The sequence below is a fragment of the Leptosomus discolor genome, chromosome 11, assembly GCF_034619465.1.
Source record: "Leptosomus discolor isolate bLepDis1 chromosome 11, bLepDis1.hap2, whole genome shotgun sequence".
Taxonomy (NCBI): Eukaryota; Metazoa; Chordata; class Aves; order Leptosomiformes; family Leptosomidae; genus Leptosomus; species Leptosomus discolor.
The window spans coordinates 477,661-494,522 of record NC_141401.1 but is presented as its reverse complement, the minus strand read 5'-3'; the positions used below and the strand labels follow the sequence as shown (position 1 = coordinate 494,522).

Sequence of the window (16,862 nt, the reverse complement as noted above, 5' to 3'; positions counted from 1 at the left end):
GTGTGGACACCGGTGCCGGCGAGCTGTGCCCCGTGGGGTGGGCTGGCCCAGGCATCCCGCCGCCTGGCTGTGCTGTGCCTCGTGGGAGCCCATCGTTCCCCCAGGGTTAGCGGCGGAGGCCGCAGCCCCCAGCAGAGACCCCAGCCCACCGCACGCCGGGCAGCCGGGGAAAGGCTCTGCGGAGAGCGGAGATGGAGCAAAGCTTGAGCCGAGGGGCTGCGGGAGCAGCAGCGCTCCCCGCCCCGACCGTGGGCTCTGGCTGCAGACCTGTCCCCAGGGCAGGCAGACACCCCCGGGACAGACAGACACCCCCAGGCCAGCCTTTCCCGGGACAGACATCCCCAGGACAGACAGACACCCCCAGGACAGACAGGCATCCCCAGGACAGCCTTTCCCGGGACAGACATCCCCAGGACAGACAGACAGCCCCAGACCAGCCATTCCCGGAACAGACACCCCCGGGATCCCAGGCCAGCCGGTTCTCCCTGCTGTAAGGAGAGGAGTGTGGGTGCGGGGGGACCCCGGCTGCTGTTAGCGCCTGGGACACAGCACCGGCCCCCCCGGACCCTGCTCGCCGGGCAGGGTCCTGGCACGGCCGGGTGCCGCGGGCAGGGCACTGCGGGGGGTGAAGCTCGCAGCACCGGCCGTGCCCCGGGAGCGCGTCCCGGCGGGGCGGGGCGGGGGTGGGGGCGGTGCCGGCGGGGAACCGGACCACCTCCTCTTCCGAACCGCCCGCCCCACCCGGGGCACCGGCACGGCTCGGTGCAGCCCGGATCGGCTCGGTACGGCTGGGCTGGGCTGGGCTGGGCTCGGCTCCGCGCCCCGCACCGGGACGGGGCGGGCGGGGGCGGTGCCGGGGCGGGCGGCGGGGCCGGGGCGGTGCCGGTGCCGGGGCGGGCGGCGGGGCCGAGCCGAGCCGCGCCGCTGAGCCCCTCTGTCCCCGCAGGTCTGCATCCCGGGCGGCTTCGCGGGAGGCGGCGGAGGCCCGGCCCGGCCCGGGATGGCGGCGCGGCCGGCGCTGCCCGTCCTGGCGCACTCGGTGCTGGCGGCGCTGCTGCTCTCGGCGGCACAGGAGCCCGTCCCGCGGGTCAGCCTGCCCTACGGTGAGTGTCCGGCACCCGCGTCCCCCCCACGGGTGTCCGTCCCCCCACCGGGTCCCTCGTCCCGCCCCCTGCGCTCCCCACGCCGCGGGACGGGGCGGCCCCGCGTGGAAACGCCTTGTGAGAGCCGGCGGTGCTGGGGCTGCCCGACCCCCTCCCAGCCCGCCCGGCAAGACGGGGCTCGTGTCCCGCCGTGGGGCTGGGGCTGGGGCGGCCGCGCTCCCCGGGGATGCGGGGGGGACCCCCCAGAGGGGCTGGGGGCAGGCTGGTGGGACAGGGCAGAGCCCCCCGGGCTGAACGCAGGGCAGTCGGGGAACAGAGAGGCGTGCTTCCATCAGGACCCCCGCCGGGGGGGGCGAGCGGGTCTGGGGCACCCAGGGGTGCTCGTGTCCCCGCACGCAGGGCAGCGGTGGCAGCCACGTCCCGTGTGAGCGTGGGATGGGGTGAGCTGGCTGCGGGGGCTCTGCCTGCTTGCCCGCTCTGCCGTGCAGTTTCATCCTCGTTGTCTGGGCAGCTGGGTGCCTGCGGGCCCCCTCCCCTCTCAGCTGTGTCCCTGGGGCTCTGCACAGCCCCTTGCTGTGCTGTGCCCGTCCCCAGGCTGCTCCGGGACCCTCTGTGCCCCCCATCAGCAGCGTGGCCCCAGCAAGGCTCAGGGCTGCACTGGGGCAGGGGCTGGGGAAGGACAGCCGGGAGGCTGCTCGGCCAGGCAGAGCCCCTCACAAGTGGGGGGCCTGGCATACAGACCCCCCTCACCCTGCAGAGAGTGCCCCCCCCCCCCAGCAGCTGGAGTGGGGTGGGTGAGTGGCAGGATACGCTCCGTGGGCAGCTCGGGCTCGGCACAGGCAGCTGCTGGGCCCAGCTCCATCGTCCAGCGCTGGGGCTGTGGCGTAGTGGGGGCTGCCCACGTGTGTCTGGGCTGGCTACGCTGCCAGAGAGGATGGCTAAATCCAGCTGCTGCCGGCCAGCGGAGCCCGTCCCGTGCTGGCTGCCGGCTGGGCAGTCTGGGAGGGTACAGTGGTTTGGGCCGGGCCGGCTCTGGCAGCGAGGCGCGGGCAGCTGGGAGCACTCCCTGCCTCAGCACGCTGCGGTTCGTCGACGTGGACACGGCCCCGCCACGTGCTCCCGTGACTGCTGGCCACAGCGGTGGTGGCACCAGCAGATCTGGGACCCGCCGAGCTGGACAGGAGGCCCGGGAGCCAGCGGGACAGCCCAGCTCGGCGTCGTGCCATGCCGTGCCACACTGCATCAAGCCGTACTGCCCGGCCCTGCCTGCACAGACCGGTTCTGGCCCGGCTCTGCCCACCTGCAGTGGCTGCTTTGGCTGCAGGGGCTGCAGCTCATGGCCTGTACCCGGGGGTCCTGACCTGGACCCCCAGCACTGCCATGGGGAGCTGGGCGAGGGGCGCGGGCTGGCTGCTCTGCCCGCGGCAGTGTGTGCCCGGCGGTGGCTCCTGGGGAGCGCGGCCATGTGGGGCTTGCGGTTGGTGGGAGGGAGGAGCTGGCAAGCTGCTCCCCTGGAAGTGCTGGATGTGCCTCCAGCAGGTTTGTCTGGAAGAAGCAGGTCTTGTCCTAACAGGTCCCCTGGCAGCCGGCACCGGCTCCTGCAGCTCCCCGGGCCGGGACAGCTCTGTGGGGCACAGGGGCCCCCGCTGCCCCTCCGCTGCCTGCGCTGGGCCATGCCCAACGAGGGTGGCATCACCTGGTGCTGGGGTGCAGGACCCCCTGCAGGAGGACGCCCTGGGGGGGTTGACATCCCTCCCTCTGCAATGCCACCGGAGAGACGGGGCGGGCGCTGGGCTGGGGGCTAGCTGAGCCCCCAGGGCCGGGAGACACACCGTCCCATCCAGCAGTAGCCAGGGCTTGTGGAGCAACAGGGGAGGGGGAGAAGAGCAGGGTCCAGCCCGGCAGCACGGCTGGCACCGCAGCACCTCGAGCCCTCGCGGTGGCTTGCACCGAGCAGGGGCTTGTGCCAGGGCCGTCCCGGCAGGGATCCGTGAGCAGGCAGAGGGTTGGGGCAGGTCAGGGCATCCCTGGGGCGTCCCTGGGGCGTGGGGTGTCAGGGGTGAGGGAGTTGGCAGCGTGAGTCAGCCCGACGTGTCCCGCTGACACAGCCGGGCCCATCTGATTCAGAGCGGCTGCGGCAGAGGGAAGGCTTCTGGGGCCAGGCCACCCCCGCGGGACAGGCGCACGGCGCTGCCTGACTCAGCCGGCAGCCTCTGCCCCGGCGTCCGGCACCGGCAGCTGCTGGGACCGACCCGTGGGCTGGTGCGGGCCGCCAGTCCCGGCACGCAGCTCTCCCCGCCGCGATCTCTGGGTCCCCGCGGGGTCAGGCTGAGCCCCAGGGGCTGTATGCGGCCGGGCGAGCGCAGACCTGGCGGCGGTGCCCAGTGCTGGGCAGGGCTGCTGTGGCGTGTCCCGGGGCCGTCCCCGGGGCCAGGACAAGGCGGTGGCTCGTGCTGGCAGCGGTGCAGGTGCCGCCCTCGGGCGCTATCGCGGCCGTGCACGGTTCACGCTGTGCGGTGCTGTGTGCGTCCGACCGTGTGGGGAGAGCCGGAGCCGGCCACGGCAGCTCCGTGCGGGCTGAGGCGCGAGGCCGAGGCAGCGGTGCCAAGCAGGGGGGCCAGGAGTGAACCATGGCGGGGGGGCCCTGGGGAGTCAGGTGCTGACCCGCATGAGGCTGATGCCCGTCACTCTCCCTCCCCAGACTCGGCCGAGCGGGTGGTGCAGCGGTTCGAGGTGCCCGGAGTGTCCAACTACACGGCCCTGCTGCTGAGCCCGGACGGCGGCACCCTCTACCTGGGGGCTCGCGAGCTGCTCCTCGCCGTCAACACCAGCCGCTTCCAGCCCGGGGCACCGGCTCGCAGGGTGAGCCCGCGGACAGGGGCTGAGCCCCGTGCAGGACCACGGAGTCCCTGGGGCTGGGCTGCCCTCGGGGAGGGAAGGGGGCACCGAGCCAGCTCTGGTGTGGGGGTCCCCTCCCCGGTGGTCCTGGGCACAGGGTGCTCGGGAGAGCCAGCGGCTGCCTCGCCAGCCCTGTTAGGATGGGGAGGACACCAGTGCTGGGGGGGTGGAGGGTGAGCTCTGCCTGCCCGAGGAGAGGGTGTGTGGGGACCAGCCGGTGACAGGGGGCTCCCGGTGACCGTCCCCTCTCTGCAGCTGCCGTGGGGCGCGGATGAGGAGAAGAAGAGGCAGTGCGTGTTCAAGGGCAAGGACCCCCAGGTGAGCCCGGCAAGCGTCTGGGGGCTGCGGCAGGAGCGGGCGGTGCCCCGTGCCGAGTCTGTGCGGGCAGGAGGGCTGAGCCGGGTCCTCTTGCCCCTGCAGAGGGACTGTCACAACTACATCAAGATGCTGCTGCAGCTGAACAGCACCCACCTCTACACCTGCGGGACCTGCGCCTTCAGCCCGGCCTGCGCCTACATCGTGAGCACAGGGAGCGGGGCTGGGGGTCCCGCTGGGGGTGCAGGGGGGGTCTCAGGCGCTGGGGTGGGCGCTGGAGGTGCTGCCAGCTCACAGCCCAGTCCCGTTGCAGAACGTGCAGCGCTTCAGCCTGGAGCGGGACGCGTCGGGGAAGGTGCTGCTGGAGGACGGGAAGGGACGCTGCCCCTTCGACCCTGAGTACCAGTCCACGGCCGTCATGGTCGGTAAGGCACGGCGCCCCGGACCCTCGCCCATTCTGCAGCGCCCCAGCTGCTCAGCTGGGATGAACTGGGGCCAGGCCGGCACGGACCCCAGCGGGGGAGCAGGGCTGTGCCGGGCGGCATGTGCCGGGTCCCAGCAGGAGCGTGTCTTTGGCAGATGGGGAGCTCTACGCCGGGACTGTCAGCAACTTCCAGGGCAACGAGCCGACCATCTACCGCAGCCAGGAGAGCCGCATCGCCCTCAAGACGGAGAACTCCCTCAACTGGCTGCAGGGTGAGAGCCGGGGCCTGTGTGGAGGGTGGGGGTCTCCATCCCCTGGGATGGGGGAGGCGTGGGGACAGGGGCCAGCCCCAGCGGCGGGGCGATGCTGAGGGTGCCTGTGTCCCCAGACCCGGTCTTCGTGGGCTCAGCCTACCTGCGGGAGAGCCTGCCCGCCGGCAACCCCGAGGGCGACGATGACAAGGTCTACTTCTTCTTCAGCGAGACCGGCAAGGAGTTCGACTACTTCGAGAACACCATCGTCTCCCGCATCGCGCGTGTGTGCAAGGTGGGCGCGGGGCAGCAGGGGTGTGCAGGGGGGGGCCGTGCCCAGGATGTCACTCACCACTGGGGAGGGGGGGGATGTGGAACCACCCTGCACATCTCCCTCCCTGGGTTCCTGGGCGCCCCAGGAGGGGACCAGCGCCCGTGGGAGACCCCTCTGGGGCAGTTACGGCTCCCAAGTGCCCAGCATAGCGCTGCAGCTCGAGCCCACTGCTCCCACCGGCCCCGTTGGTGGCAGCAACCCTTCCCCACCTCCTCTGCCCCCCTCACCGGAGGGGACACAAGCCCCTTCCTCCTCTTGGTTGTGTTTCCCTTCCCCTGGGCGCCTCGGACGCTGCTTTGCTTGTGCCTCCCCGACGCCGGGGCTGCTCTGCAAGGGCCTCAGCACTGCTGCAGGGACGGAGAGACCCCTGCCCCGCTCGCCCAGCCCTGGGGGGCTCCCTGCTGCCGGGCGGCCGTGGCGTCGCGCCCTGACCCGCTGTGCCACGCAGGGGGACCAGGGCGGGGAGCGCGTGCTGCAGCGGCGGTGGACGACCTTCCTGAAGGCGCAGCTGCTCTGCTCGCACCCCGAGGACGGCTTCCCCTTCAACGTGCTGCAGGACGTCTTCGTGCTCACCCCGGGGGAGCTGCGCTGGAGGGAGACGCTCTTCTACGGGGTCTTCACCTCGCAGTGGTGAGCAGCAGGCGGCGGCCGGTGGGGGACCCGGGAGCGCTGCCTGCCGTGCCGCTGGGCAGGCAAGCGGCGTGGGTCGGCTCCCGTTCCTGGGGTGGTGCGGGGAGCTCGGCGGCGCCGGGGTGCCTGATCTTGCCCACGGGCTTTGCCTCTCCCCTGCCAGGAACAAGGGTGGCCTGGGCAGCTCGGCCGTGTGCGCCTTCCCCATGCGCAGCGTGCAGCGAGCCTTCAGCGGGCTCTACAAGGAGGTGAACCGCGAGACGCAGCAGTGGTACACGGACACCGGCCCCGTGCCGGAGCCCCGGCCGGGCACGGTAGGTGCTTCCCCGGTGCCCGCCCGAGTGCGGGATGCGGGGCAGCCCCTCGTGCTCTCCCGGTCCTGGCGGCCACCACCGCATGGCCGCCCGCCCGCTGCCCCGTGCCCCGGCCGAGCCCCTTCCTCTCTCCCCAGTGCATCACCAGCCACACGCGGCACCTGAAGATCAACTCGTCCCTCCAGATGCCGGACCGGGTGCTGAACTTCATCAAGGACCACTTCCTGATGGACAGCCCCGTGCGCAGCCAGCCGCTGCTGCTGCAGAGCCGCCTGCGCTACCAGCAGATCGGCGTCCACCGCGCGCAGGGCCTCCATGGCACCTACGACGTCCTCTTCCTGGGCACGGGTGGGTGCAGCCGCGGGCCACCGACGGGGCGGGCGCCGGTGCGCTGCGTGCCCCCGGCCCCGCTCAGCGCGGCCCTTGGCGTTTGCAGACGACGGCCGGTTGCACAAGGCGGTGCGTGTGAACCACGGGGTGCACATCATCGAGGAGATCCGCCTCTTCCCCGCCGGCCAGCCCGTTCTCCAGCTGCTGCTGGACCAGGACCAGGCAGGAGCCGGCCACGGGCGCGCTGGGGCGAGGGCGGGGGGTTGCTGTGGGCTCAGCCTGTGTGGGGCAGGTCCTGTTTGCGGGGCGGGGGCCAGGGAACCCAGAGGGCTGGGGTGTGCAGGAGCCGACCCTGCTGCACGGCTCTGGGGCTGGGGCCGCCCACTGACCCCCCCCTGTGCCCCCTCCCTAGGGCCTGGTCTACGCAGCCACCTACGCGGCGGTGGCTCAGGTGCCCTTCGCCAACTGCAGCCTGTACCGCAGCTGCGGCGAGTGCGTGCTGGCGCGGGACCCCTTCTGCGCCTGGAGCCGGGGCGCCTGCCGCAGGGCCACGCTGCACCCCCCGGCGCACCCACAGTAAGTGCCGCACCCCCTCTGCATCCCCCTGCGCCCCACAGCACCCTGCGGCACCCTGACCCCTCTTTGTCCCCAGGCTCTGGGCGCAGGACATCGAGGACGCTGACACGGAGCGGCTCTGCCAGCTGGCCAACGCCTCCCAGCCCCGTCCCCGCATCCTCCTGCCCCCAGGTGAGCTCCTGCGGGTGCTGCCGTGGGGCCGGGCTGCCTCGAGGGCTCCCATGCACCCCAGGCTCCCGCTTGGCACCCCCCATCACCCTCACACCCACTGCTGGGGTCCCCGCAGCCTCGCTGATGTCCCCGTGGGTTGTCTCCCCGCAGCCTCGGGCACCCCGTGCCAGCGGATCCAGCTGCCGCCCAACGCGGTGCGGCCGCTGCCGTGCCGGCTGCTCTCCAACCTGGCCTCGCGGCGCTGGCTGCACGACGGGGCCCCCGTCAACGCCTCCTACCTGGTGCTGCCCGACGGGGCCCTCATCCTGGTGGGCAGCCCCGAGCGGGCGGGCACCTACGAGTGCTGGTCGCTGGAGGAGGGCTTCCGCAAGCTGATGGCCAGCTACTGCGTGGGCGTGCAGGAGCTGGGCCATGGCCTGCCGGACCCCAGCAGGAAGGTGGCCACCGGCCGGGACGCCCTGGAGACCGTGAGCACGTCCCGGAGCACCTCGGCGGTGGGCAGTGCCGCGGCCCAGCTGGACGGCAAGACCTACTGGACTGAGTTCCTGGTGATGTGCGTGCTCTTCGCCACCGCCGTCCTCGTGCTGGCCCTCTTCCTCCTGCACCGGCACCGCGACGGCATGAAAGCCTTGCTGGAGCCCGGCGACCCCGGCCGGCACCAGAAGCCACCCCGCAAGCCGGTGGAGAGCCTGCCCCTGAACGGCAGCAGCCTGCCCAGCGCGGCGTCTGAGCACAAGGGCTACCAGGCCCTGCAGGACAACTACATCGTCAGCACCCCCGTGCACGAGCCCCCGGGCCCCCCACGCGCCTTCTCCGAGTCAGAGAAGAGGCCCCTCCACGTCCGGGACAGCTTCGTGGAGGTGTCTCCCGCCTGCCAAAGACCCCGGGTGCGCCTGGGCTCCGAAATCCAGGACTCGGTGGTGTGACGGGGACGAGAGCCGAGCCCTCGCCCACGACCGCCTCTGCTCTGCTGAGCCTCACCGGACCGCGGCGCCGCAGCCGGGGTCGGTGTTGTCTGTGTGTGCATGCCCGGAGCCCGCGCCCCGCTGCGGCACCCACCCAGCCGGCAGGGCCAGCGTCACCTCATCCCATCGGGGCTTGGCTCCCCCCGGGAGCTCCCCAGGCATCACCTCGGCTGCTCTGGCCGTGCTCCTCGGGACGTGCTGGCGGCTCCGGGTGCGAGGGGCGCCGCGTGCCTTCCAGGGACGTGCGGGACTTTTGCCCCAGCCCGTCGTCGCCGCCGCGGGGATGGACATGGTGCCTGGCTCAAGCTGCTGGTGCAGCCCCGGCTCTGCGGGGACCCAGCCCCTCTATGCAGAGGGCAGGAGGGGGCGGCTGCAGCCCCCTTGCGCCCCCAACTCACTGTGATGTCCCGCTGCGGGACCCAGAGCCAGGCGTGCGGCCAGGCGGTGCCGGCTCAGCGACCCTGCGGCATGTGCTGTGTGTCTGTGCTTGGTTCGTTTTTAATACGTTGAAAATGTGAATTGTGTCCCGGGGAGGGAGCGGGGAGTGGCGCCGGCCCTGCACCAGGCTGGGCAGCGACTCGCCCCCGCGTCCCCATGTGCGTGTGCAGAAACGTCTGTGGTTTTTATATAAAGTCCAGGTGTCTCCTTTGGACACGTGTGTGGTGCCACGGCGGGGCTGGGTGCCTTCCTGGCAGCCCCGCGGAGAGGAACTGGGGCTGGTTCTTGCTGCGGTCGCGTGACAACCTGCCCGTGGCTGGCTGCTCCTCGCCCGGGCAGGGATGGACGGACGGACGGGGCAGGAGGGTTGTGCTGGCGGTCAGATCGCCTGCAGTCTGTGAAGTCCCTGTGTGCCTGGCCGAGCGCTGGTCGGGGGCACGCGGGGCTGCGCGGGGAGGTGGCTGCGTGCCCTTGCGGTGATGCTGCCCAGGGCTGCTGCCAGAGGGTCCCGGTGACCCCGCGGTCGGGGTGTCGTGCGTCCACAGCAGCGAGACCGGGCGGCCCATGGCTGCTCTGGGGCCGTGCGCGGAGGCGTGTGCCGCGGTGGGCAGGCGGGTGGGCGCAGAGAGCGGAGTGGCCCCTGCAGCGGGGGGCAGCTGCAGAGCGATGGCGTGAGGCCGTCCCAGCTCCGTGAGGAGCAGAGGAAGGCCGAGGTGGCTGGGAGGGAGGAAAGTGGGTGCCGTGGGGCAGCCCCCTTCCCCCAGACCACGGTGTTGTGCTGCACACAACTGTCAGGACCCGGCTCCGTGACGGCAGGGACGTGCGGTGCGGTGCTGCTCGTGAGCCCTCGTGCCTGGGAAGCGCCCGTAGCGCGAGCACGGGGCTGGGGGAAGCGGTGAGCTCCGCACCGCGCTGGCGTGTCGGGGCAGGCTCACCCCCGGGGACCGGCGCTGCCTCGCTGCCGGCTGGACCAGCGCACCGCGCTTCCTGCCCAGCCTGTTCTGGGACATCAAAAAAGCCACCGGAGGCGTTGGCTGGTGCCGTGCCAGCAGACACGGCCCCCGGGGCCCCAGGGGCGCAGGCCGCAGCGGGCAGATCCCATCAGCGCCGCGAGGCACCGAGCTGGAAGGGCCAGCACCGCCGGGAACGAGGAGCCGGTACGTGAGAAACGGCCACACCGGCGCCCCGAGACAGCCGCCAGCCCCTCTGCCCCGGCGTGGGCACTCCTGCGGGGCGAGCCGGAGCCTGGGCACGGGCACCGCATCAGCCCCAGCGTGCGGTGCCGTGGCCAGGCAGAGCGAGGAGGCTCGCTGGGGCGGTGGGACCGCTGCTGGGGCAGCCGGGCTGGCCGGGGGCTCCTGCGAAGCCGTTGACCGCGGTGGCCGAGGGCCAGGGCAGAGCCCAGTGGAGGGACAGACCCAAGGGGCTGCGGTGCTGCCCGCAGTGAAGGTAGCTGCTCGCCTGCCCTGGATTTCCTTCGGCGCCTCTCGCCGGAGAGGCGAGCTCTTTGTGCTGCTGGGAACAATCCCCGGGGCTGGAAGCGGGAGGTGGGCCACGGAAAGGGCTGTCACCGAGGGGGACGTGGGACCCGTCCCCTGGAGCCGCGGCTGGCGCGCAGGCAGAGGGCCTGGCAGGAGGCCGTGTCCCCAGCACCCTCGTGGCACTGGTCCCACCGCGCTGCCGGAGCAGCCCCCTCCGCCGTCCCCGCAGCCAGACAAAGGCGGCACAGAGCAGAGGGGGAAACCAGAGCCCTTTATTTGTGTCCTCGCAGGAGCAGAGGGAGGAAGAGGCCGGGGCAGGCAGAGCAGCTGCTGAGCCTCAGCCAGAGGAGGGGGCAGAGGGAAAGGGGGGGAGGAGGAGGAAGAGGAGGAGAGCAGGCCCCAAGTGAGCATCCCTGGGCTGCCCGTGGGGCTGTGCCTCGGCGGGGGAAAGTGTCCTGTGCAGCTGTGGGGGGAGAGCTGGGGCTGGGCTGGCACATCTACAGCGCCACTGGGTCATTGCTCAGGGAAACGGATCCACGTTGGCTCATGGCTCAGAGAAACGGATCCAGTTTGGTCATTGCTCAGAGAAACGGATCCACGTTGGGTTATTGCTCAGAGAAACGGATCCACGTTGGGTTATTGCTCAGAGAAACGGATCCACAATGGGTTATTGCGCAGAGAAATGGATCCAGTTTGGTTATTGCTCAGATAAATGGATCCACGTTGCAGGAGGAGGCCCCCATGAGACGGGAGAGCCGGGCAGGGGCTTGGCAGGTGGAGGCAGCTCCCTGCCTGCCAGTGGAAGGCACGAGTCGGTCCTGAGGGCAGAGAGGGGCTGTGCTTGGTGCAGTGTAAGGAGTTAAAATCTGGCCCTGGGAGAGCAGAGCGGCTGCAGGCAAGGGCAGAGACCTGCCACCTTGCCGGGGACAGGGGGGCAGGAGCGGGTCCTGCCCAAGGCACGTGTGGCACTGGTGAGGAGCGGGGCCCCTGCCGCTCCGCTGGCTGGAAGGGGAAGCGTCTGGGACCGCAAAGAGCTGCAAGAGCCGGCGGAGCAGTTCTGCTGCAGAGGGGCAGGGCTCTCACAGGACGATCTTGAAGGAGCTGCAAGAGACACGACAGGTTGCGCACCGCCGCGCCGGCCACACGCAAGCAGTTTGCGACAGGGTGCGGTTCCCTCTGCTGTCATGGGAGGCCTCGTGGCCTTGTCTTGCTGCCACCGAGAGCTCTGCCCCAACGCCAGCACCGCCATCAGGGTGGGCGACCCCCCAAACAGGCCCCCCAAGACCAGCTGTGCCGCTGGAGCTTACCCTACCTGGCGAAGTCCGGGGAGCGGGCGACGACGTGCTGGAACTCGGAGAGGTTGATGGTTCCATCCTTGTCGATGTCGGACTCCTCCAGGATCTGGAGGGGAGGGAAAGGTGAGCGGTGAGCTCTGCGTGGCCGGGGCCGTGCAGCGGCCTGTGCCCCACCTGGCAGTCCTCACGTTTTGGATGAGCTGCTCCATGTCCTCGTGGCTCAGCCGGGACTCCTCGCCTTGCCCCGTCAGACAGTTCACCAGTTTCTCCAGGTCCTTTCTGTCCAGCGTCCCGTCGGCATCAAAGTCTTTGGGGAGAGGACAGTTCAGTTTCGGCAGGGCCACCACGACCCCAGAGAGTCACGAGCGGCCGCGCTCAGCGAGGAGAGGGCCTGGGTGACCGGAGGACATGGCAGGCTCCATGCCGCACCCCTCGGTGCCAAATCAGCACTTCCCACGGGGAGTTCCTAAAGCTGCCCTCCCCGTGGGCGCTCTGAGGACGCTGCCAGCCCTCCTGAACACGGATTCATCCCTGCCCGCCCCAGGTGCGGGGACCCCAGGACAGGGCACCCGCCCCCAGCCTCACCGAAGATGCGGAAGGCGTAGTGAGACTTGATGGGCAAGGTGGCGGCGTCGCTGAAGACGCTCAGCATATCAAGGAAGTCGTCAAAGGACATGCTGCCGTCCCCGTCATCGGAGGTGGAGAACACATGGCAGATCCGGTGCCGGAAGGGGTTTGCCTGCGGCACAGGAACGGCTCAGGGCAGGGCTGGGCAGCGCCGGGCCGGCTCCCCCGCGGCAGCCACAGGCTGGTGCCCACCCCACGCAGGAGCAGGTGCCCCACTCTGCCCTGTCCCGTGCCTCCCCGGGCCGGCAGCCCCGCGCAGCAGGGATCCGCAGGATCCTCTGCGGCACGGCAGGGACAAGGAAGCCGTTCGTCGTTGGCACAGGTGACGTGCGGCAAGTGAACGGCTTCTCCCAGTGACCGTTGGAGCAGCACGCCGAGGGCAGAGCGCCGGCACCGCGGCAGGTAAACAGGGCCCTGCCCAAACACGCCCTGGCCCGGGGAGCAGCAGCGAGTGCCGCTGCCGGCCAGGCACCGTACCCGCAGCTCAGGCAACGTCAGGATCTGGTCCTTGGGAACCCGTACGGAGCAGGCGTCCTCCCTCTCCTCCTTTGGCAGCAGTTCACTGAACCTCTTGTAGGCACTTGAAGAGGCAAGAACAAGAGACGCTGTGTGGTGCGAGGGGCGCGGGAGGCAGCCCCCTGGGCGCGGGCAGCTCTTCCCAGTGCCGCACAGAGGCGGGCAGCCGTTTCCCACAGCTCCCTGCCAGCGGCGCGCAGAGCCGGCCCGGGTGGTCCCGCAAAGGCAACGCCTCAGTGCCTGCTCCCGGGACCCCAACGGCCAGCAGCGGGGGGAGAGGAGCTGGCCCTGTTCCTGCCCCCCCCAGACAGCCGGGACTTCAGAGGGGGAAAGAGACACCTCAGGGCTGGGCCCACAGCCAGCACCCTGCACCCCCCCACCCAGCACCCAGCTCTGCAGGCTGCACCCCACAACCTGCACCCCCCCACCCAGCACCCCGCTCTGCAGGCTGCACCCCCCCCCACCCAGCACCCCCCCCACCCAGCACCCCACTCTGCAGGCTGCACCCCCCCACCCAGCACCCAGCTCTGCAGGCTGCACCCCATAGCCAGCACCCAGCTCTGCAGACTGCACCCCACACCCTGCACCCCCCCCACCCAGCACCCCCCCCACCCAGCACCCCACTCTGCAGGCTACACCCCCCCACCCAGCACCCAGCTCTGCAGGCTGCACCCCACACCCTGCACCCCCCACACCCTGCACACCCCACCCAGCACCCCGCTCTGCAGGCTGCACCCCGCATCCAGCTCCCCGCACCCCTCTCGCCAGCAGCACCCACAGATCTTCGCCCCCCGAAGCCCAGCCGGTTGGCAAAGGCCCGTCCTGGGCTCGGCACCCCCCGTCCTCCGCTCGGCGGCGGGGGGGCCCCGCAGCAGGACCGGGCCCCCCGCGGCAGAGGCGAACCCCCTCGTGGGGGTCCCCGGGGGGAGCAGCGCCCCCACCCCGGCGGGGCCCGTACTTACAGCAGGATCTCCTGCTTGCTCAGGAACGTCAGCTCCTGCCGGGAGAGCGCGGGTCAGCACCGGGCACCGGGGCCAGGGCCTGGCCTGGGGCACCCCCGCTCCGGGGTGCCCTGGGCCTCGGGGCACCTTCCGCCCCGGGGCACCGCCGTTCCCCTCGTGCCCCCCCCCGGCCGAGCCCGCCCCCCCGGGACTCGTCCCGGTCCCGTCCCGGTGCCGGTGCCCCCGCACCTGGTACTCGTCCAGCGCCTCCGGCGGCAGCAGGCTGGCCGAGCCCCCCATGGCGGGCCGCTCCGCTTCCGCCTCGCACGTCACTCATCCGGCTCCCCATGGCAACGCCCCGCCACGGGGGCGGGGCTGACACGCCCACCCGCCCCGCGCAGCTCCGCCCACCCGCGCCGCGTAGCCCCGCTCTCTGCGCCGCAAGGCGCGTGCACGGCGAGCACCGGGCGGCACCGGGGCCGGGGAAGCCGCGGGGTGACTGTGCCGGGAGGGCGGGGTGAAGTGGGCGTGGTGAAGTCGGCGGGGGGCAGCGGGGCCGGGGAAGCCGCGGGGTGACTGTGCCGGGGGGCGGAGCCGGGGAGCCGGCCCGTCCCCGCCGCGCCGGGCCCCTAGCGAGCAGCATGGCGGCGGCAGTGGCGGCGGGCGAGGGTTCGTGCGACCCGACGGTGGCGGAGTTCCTCTACGGGGAGGAGGACTTCATCCTGCAGGGCGGCGGCTGGGGCGGCGAGCCAGGCTCGGCGCTGTCCCGCTTCGACCGGGCGCTGCTGGAGAGCTGGGACGACAGGATGGAGCGGGGCCTGTTCCGGTACCGGCTGGGGCCGCTGCCCACCCGCCTCCTGCCGGGGCCCCTGCGCCTGGTGGCACAGCTCAACGTCCAGCGCGGCACCGAGCGCCGCCCGCCGCAGCCCGTCCGCAGCCTCCGGCAGCCCTTCGACCCCGCCGCCTTCAACTTCACCCGCCTCCGCCCCGCCGAGCTGCTGCTCCGCCTGCGCCGGCCGGCGGGCACCGGCCCCGCGCCCCCCGACCCGCTGCTGGTGGCCATCAACGCCAGCCCGCTGGAGCGGGGCCACGTCCTGCTGCTGCCGGAGCCGCGGCGGGCGCTGCCGCAAGCCCTCACGGCCCCGCTGCTGCGGGGGGGGCTGGAGGCGGCCCTGCTCAGCGCCCACCCGGGCTTCCGCGTGGGCTTCAACGGGCTGGGGGGCTGCGCCTCCGTCAACCACCTCCACCTCCACGGCCTCTACCTGGGCCGCCCGCTGCCGGTGGAGGCGGCTCCCGCCCAGCCCCTCGCCCCGCGCCGCCGCCTCGGCCTCCTCCTCCGGGGCGTCCCGGCCCCCGCCTTCCTCTTCTACGCCGCCGGTCCCGCCGACCTGGAGCCGCTGGCCCGGGACGTCTGCCGGGCGGCGGAGCACCTGACGGACGCCGGCCTGGCCTACAACGTCTTCGCGACGCGGGGCGACCCGCCGGAGGGGGCGGCGGCGGCGGGCGGGGGCGCCGGGCGGGGGCTGCGGGTGCTGCTGTGGCCGCGCAGGCCCAGCTTCGGCGCCAAGGAGGGCGCGGCCTTTAACGTGGCGCTCTGCGAGCTGGCGGGGTACCTGCCGCTGCCGGCGGCGCCGGTCTTCCGGGACATCACCGAGGAGCAGGCCCTGCGCGCCCTCCGCGAGCACCTCCTGCCGGAGCCGGAGCTGCTGCGCCTCGGCGGGGACCTGGCGCGGCTCCTGGCGGGATGAGCGGAGCCGGGGCCGGGGCTGGGGCTGGGGCCGGGACCGGGGTCGCTCCCGGTACCGGGACCACCGCGGCTGCCTCCGCGCCGCTCGCGAGGGGGCGCTGCGCGGCGGCGGGGGGGGGGGTGCGCGGCTGCTGCCCACGTGACCGCCGAGGGGGCCGCTCTGGCTGGCGGCGCCGGGGTCTCGATGGCCTCTGGGCGCGGCCCCGTCGCCATGGGAACGGCGCCCGCCGTAGGAACGGTGCCAGCCATGGAGGTGGGCGGCAGTGGCGGAGTCCCCGGAGCGCCCGCGGCCCCCGGCGGCCCCGAGCGGCAGAAGAAGCGCAGGCGAGTGCAGTGGGAGGGCGGGAGGCGGCCGAGTGGGCCGCAGCCCCCCCCCAGCCCCCGGCAGGGCCCGGCCGTTGTGCCCGGCAGCTCTCCGACCGCCTGCCTGTCGTTAGCGCGGGCCCTGCCCCCCCCCTCCCCCCCCCTCCCACCGAAAGCCACCGGGCCGGTGTGGGAACGAGGGGCAACGCTCAGCCGGGGTCCCCTGCCCCTCGGCCTCGGGGAGCTTCCCCGGGCCCTTCTGGATCAGGAAATAAACACTTAAATTGTCCCAGTAACCCCCCTGGTGTGCCCGAGGGGAGCCCCGTGTACGGGAGCCCCCCGTGCCGTGTCACCTCACGGCCGGCTGCGTCCCCCCGGTTCCCGTTAGCTCCCCGTGGCGCTGTTGTCTCCCTCCCGCTCGGGACGGCCCCGGTCCCTCACTGAGCGGCCCTTCTGTCCTCTCTTTCCCTTCCAGCGCACCCTCCATCAATCTGACCGGCTGCAAGTATGAGAGCGGTGAGTCCGGGGCGCTGCAGGGTGTCCCTTCGCGGCAGCCCCTCGACGGCAAGGTCTGGGTGCCCGCGCAGCCGGGCACGGGGGCTGGCTCCGAATTTCCTCTGCGCAGTCCCTTTCGGTTGATGTATGTACGGGTTTAAGCGGCTCTAAGGACACGTCCACACTTGGGGCTGAGGTGCCCTCTGGTTTGGAGAGACACAAGACGTGCAGCATCAGCGCAAGCCCTCGCCCCGTGCGGCTGCGCTCACCACACGGCTGCCCAAACCGGCGAGAAGGGGTCAGTGAGGAGCAGTGACGATGCCAGGCTGGTACCCGTGCTCGGGGGAATGGCGTGAGAGCTCCTGGCTGTTGGACATCAGGCCGGCGAGGGGACAGGCAGGATCGGCACCCCGGACCTCTCCCTTTGCCGGCCGCCTCTGGTGACGTGCTGCGGGGATCCGGTCCCCTCTCCTGCCCTGCTCCTTGCCGTACCCTCCAGAACAGCACCGGGGGGCTGTTCCCAGCCCGTTTGGTACTGGCTGTTCCTGCAGCGCAGCCGCGTGTGCGCGGCTGAAGGTCACGGCCTGGGCAGCGGCACAGGGAGCAGCAGCTTTGCACAGAGGGACAGGGGACGTGCTTCGCCTCGGGGGGTGGGTGGGCACCCGCAGGGGGAGGTGGGGTGGCAGCGCAGCTCACAGGACCCAGAAC

The 16,862-nt window shown here is 72.3% G+C and overlaps 3 protein-coding genes across 4 annotated transcripts; 2 read left to right on the top strand and 1 right to left on the bottom strand.

The window, feature by feature from the left end:
• Positions 1-1,000: 1,000 nt before the first annotated feature.
• SEMA4B (semaphorin 4B) lies at positions 1,001-8,272 on the top strand. Its single transcript, XM_086471682.1, has 14 exons — positions 1,001-1,103; positions 3,805-3,965; positions 4,257-4,319; positions 4,422-4,520; positions 4,630-4,741; positions 4,896-5,012; positions 5,129-5,286; positions 5,774-5,955; positions 6,119-6,269; positions 6,407-6,617; positions 6,706-6,821; positions 7,012-7,175; positions 7,252-7,346; positions 7,497-8,272. The coding sequence occupies exons 1-14, from the start codon at positions 1,001-1,003 to the stop codon at positions 8,270-8,272; spliced, it is 2,508 nt and encodes an 835-aa protein (XP_086327808.1).
• A 2,209-nt stretch (positions 8,273-10,481) lies between these two features.
• On the bottom strand, positions 10,482-14,977 carry CIB1 (calcium and integrin binding 1). 2 transcript variants are annotated; one of them, XM_086471604.1, is made up of 8 exons: positions 14,968-14,977; positions 13,859-13,914; positions 13,631-13,665; positions 12,630-12,732; positions 12,111-12,264; positions 11,714-11,832; positions 11,543-11,631; positions 10,482-11,331 (listed from the first exon to the last, which is right to left on the bottom strand). In XM_086471604.1, the coding sequence occupies exons 2-8, from the start codon at positions 13,907-13,909 to the stop codon at positions 11,310-11,312; spliced, it is 573 nt and encodes a 190-aa protein (XP_086327730.1). In that variant the 5' UTR covers positions 13,910-13,914; positions 14,968-14,977; the 3' UTR covers positions 10,482-11,309. The 2 variants fall into 2 exon arrangements, with proteins under 2 accessions (XP_086327730.1, XP_086327729.1); XM_086471603.1 differs by lacking the exon at positions 14,968-14,977 and having other exon boundaries at positions 13,859-13,915.
• On the top strand, positions 14,251-15,357 carry GDPGP1 (GDP-D-glucose phosphorylase 1). The gene has a single exon (XM_086471774.1). The coding sequence runs from the start codon at positions 14,251-14,253 to the stop codon at positions 15,355-15,357; it is 1,107 nt and encodes a 368-aa protein (XP_086327900.1).
• Positions 15,358-16,862: the final 1,505 nt, after the last annotated feature.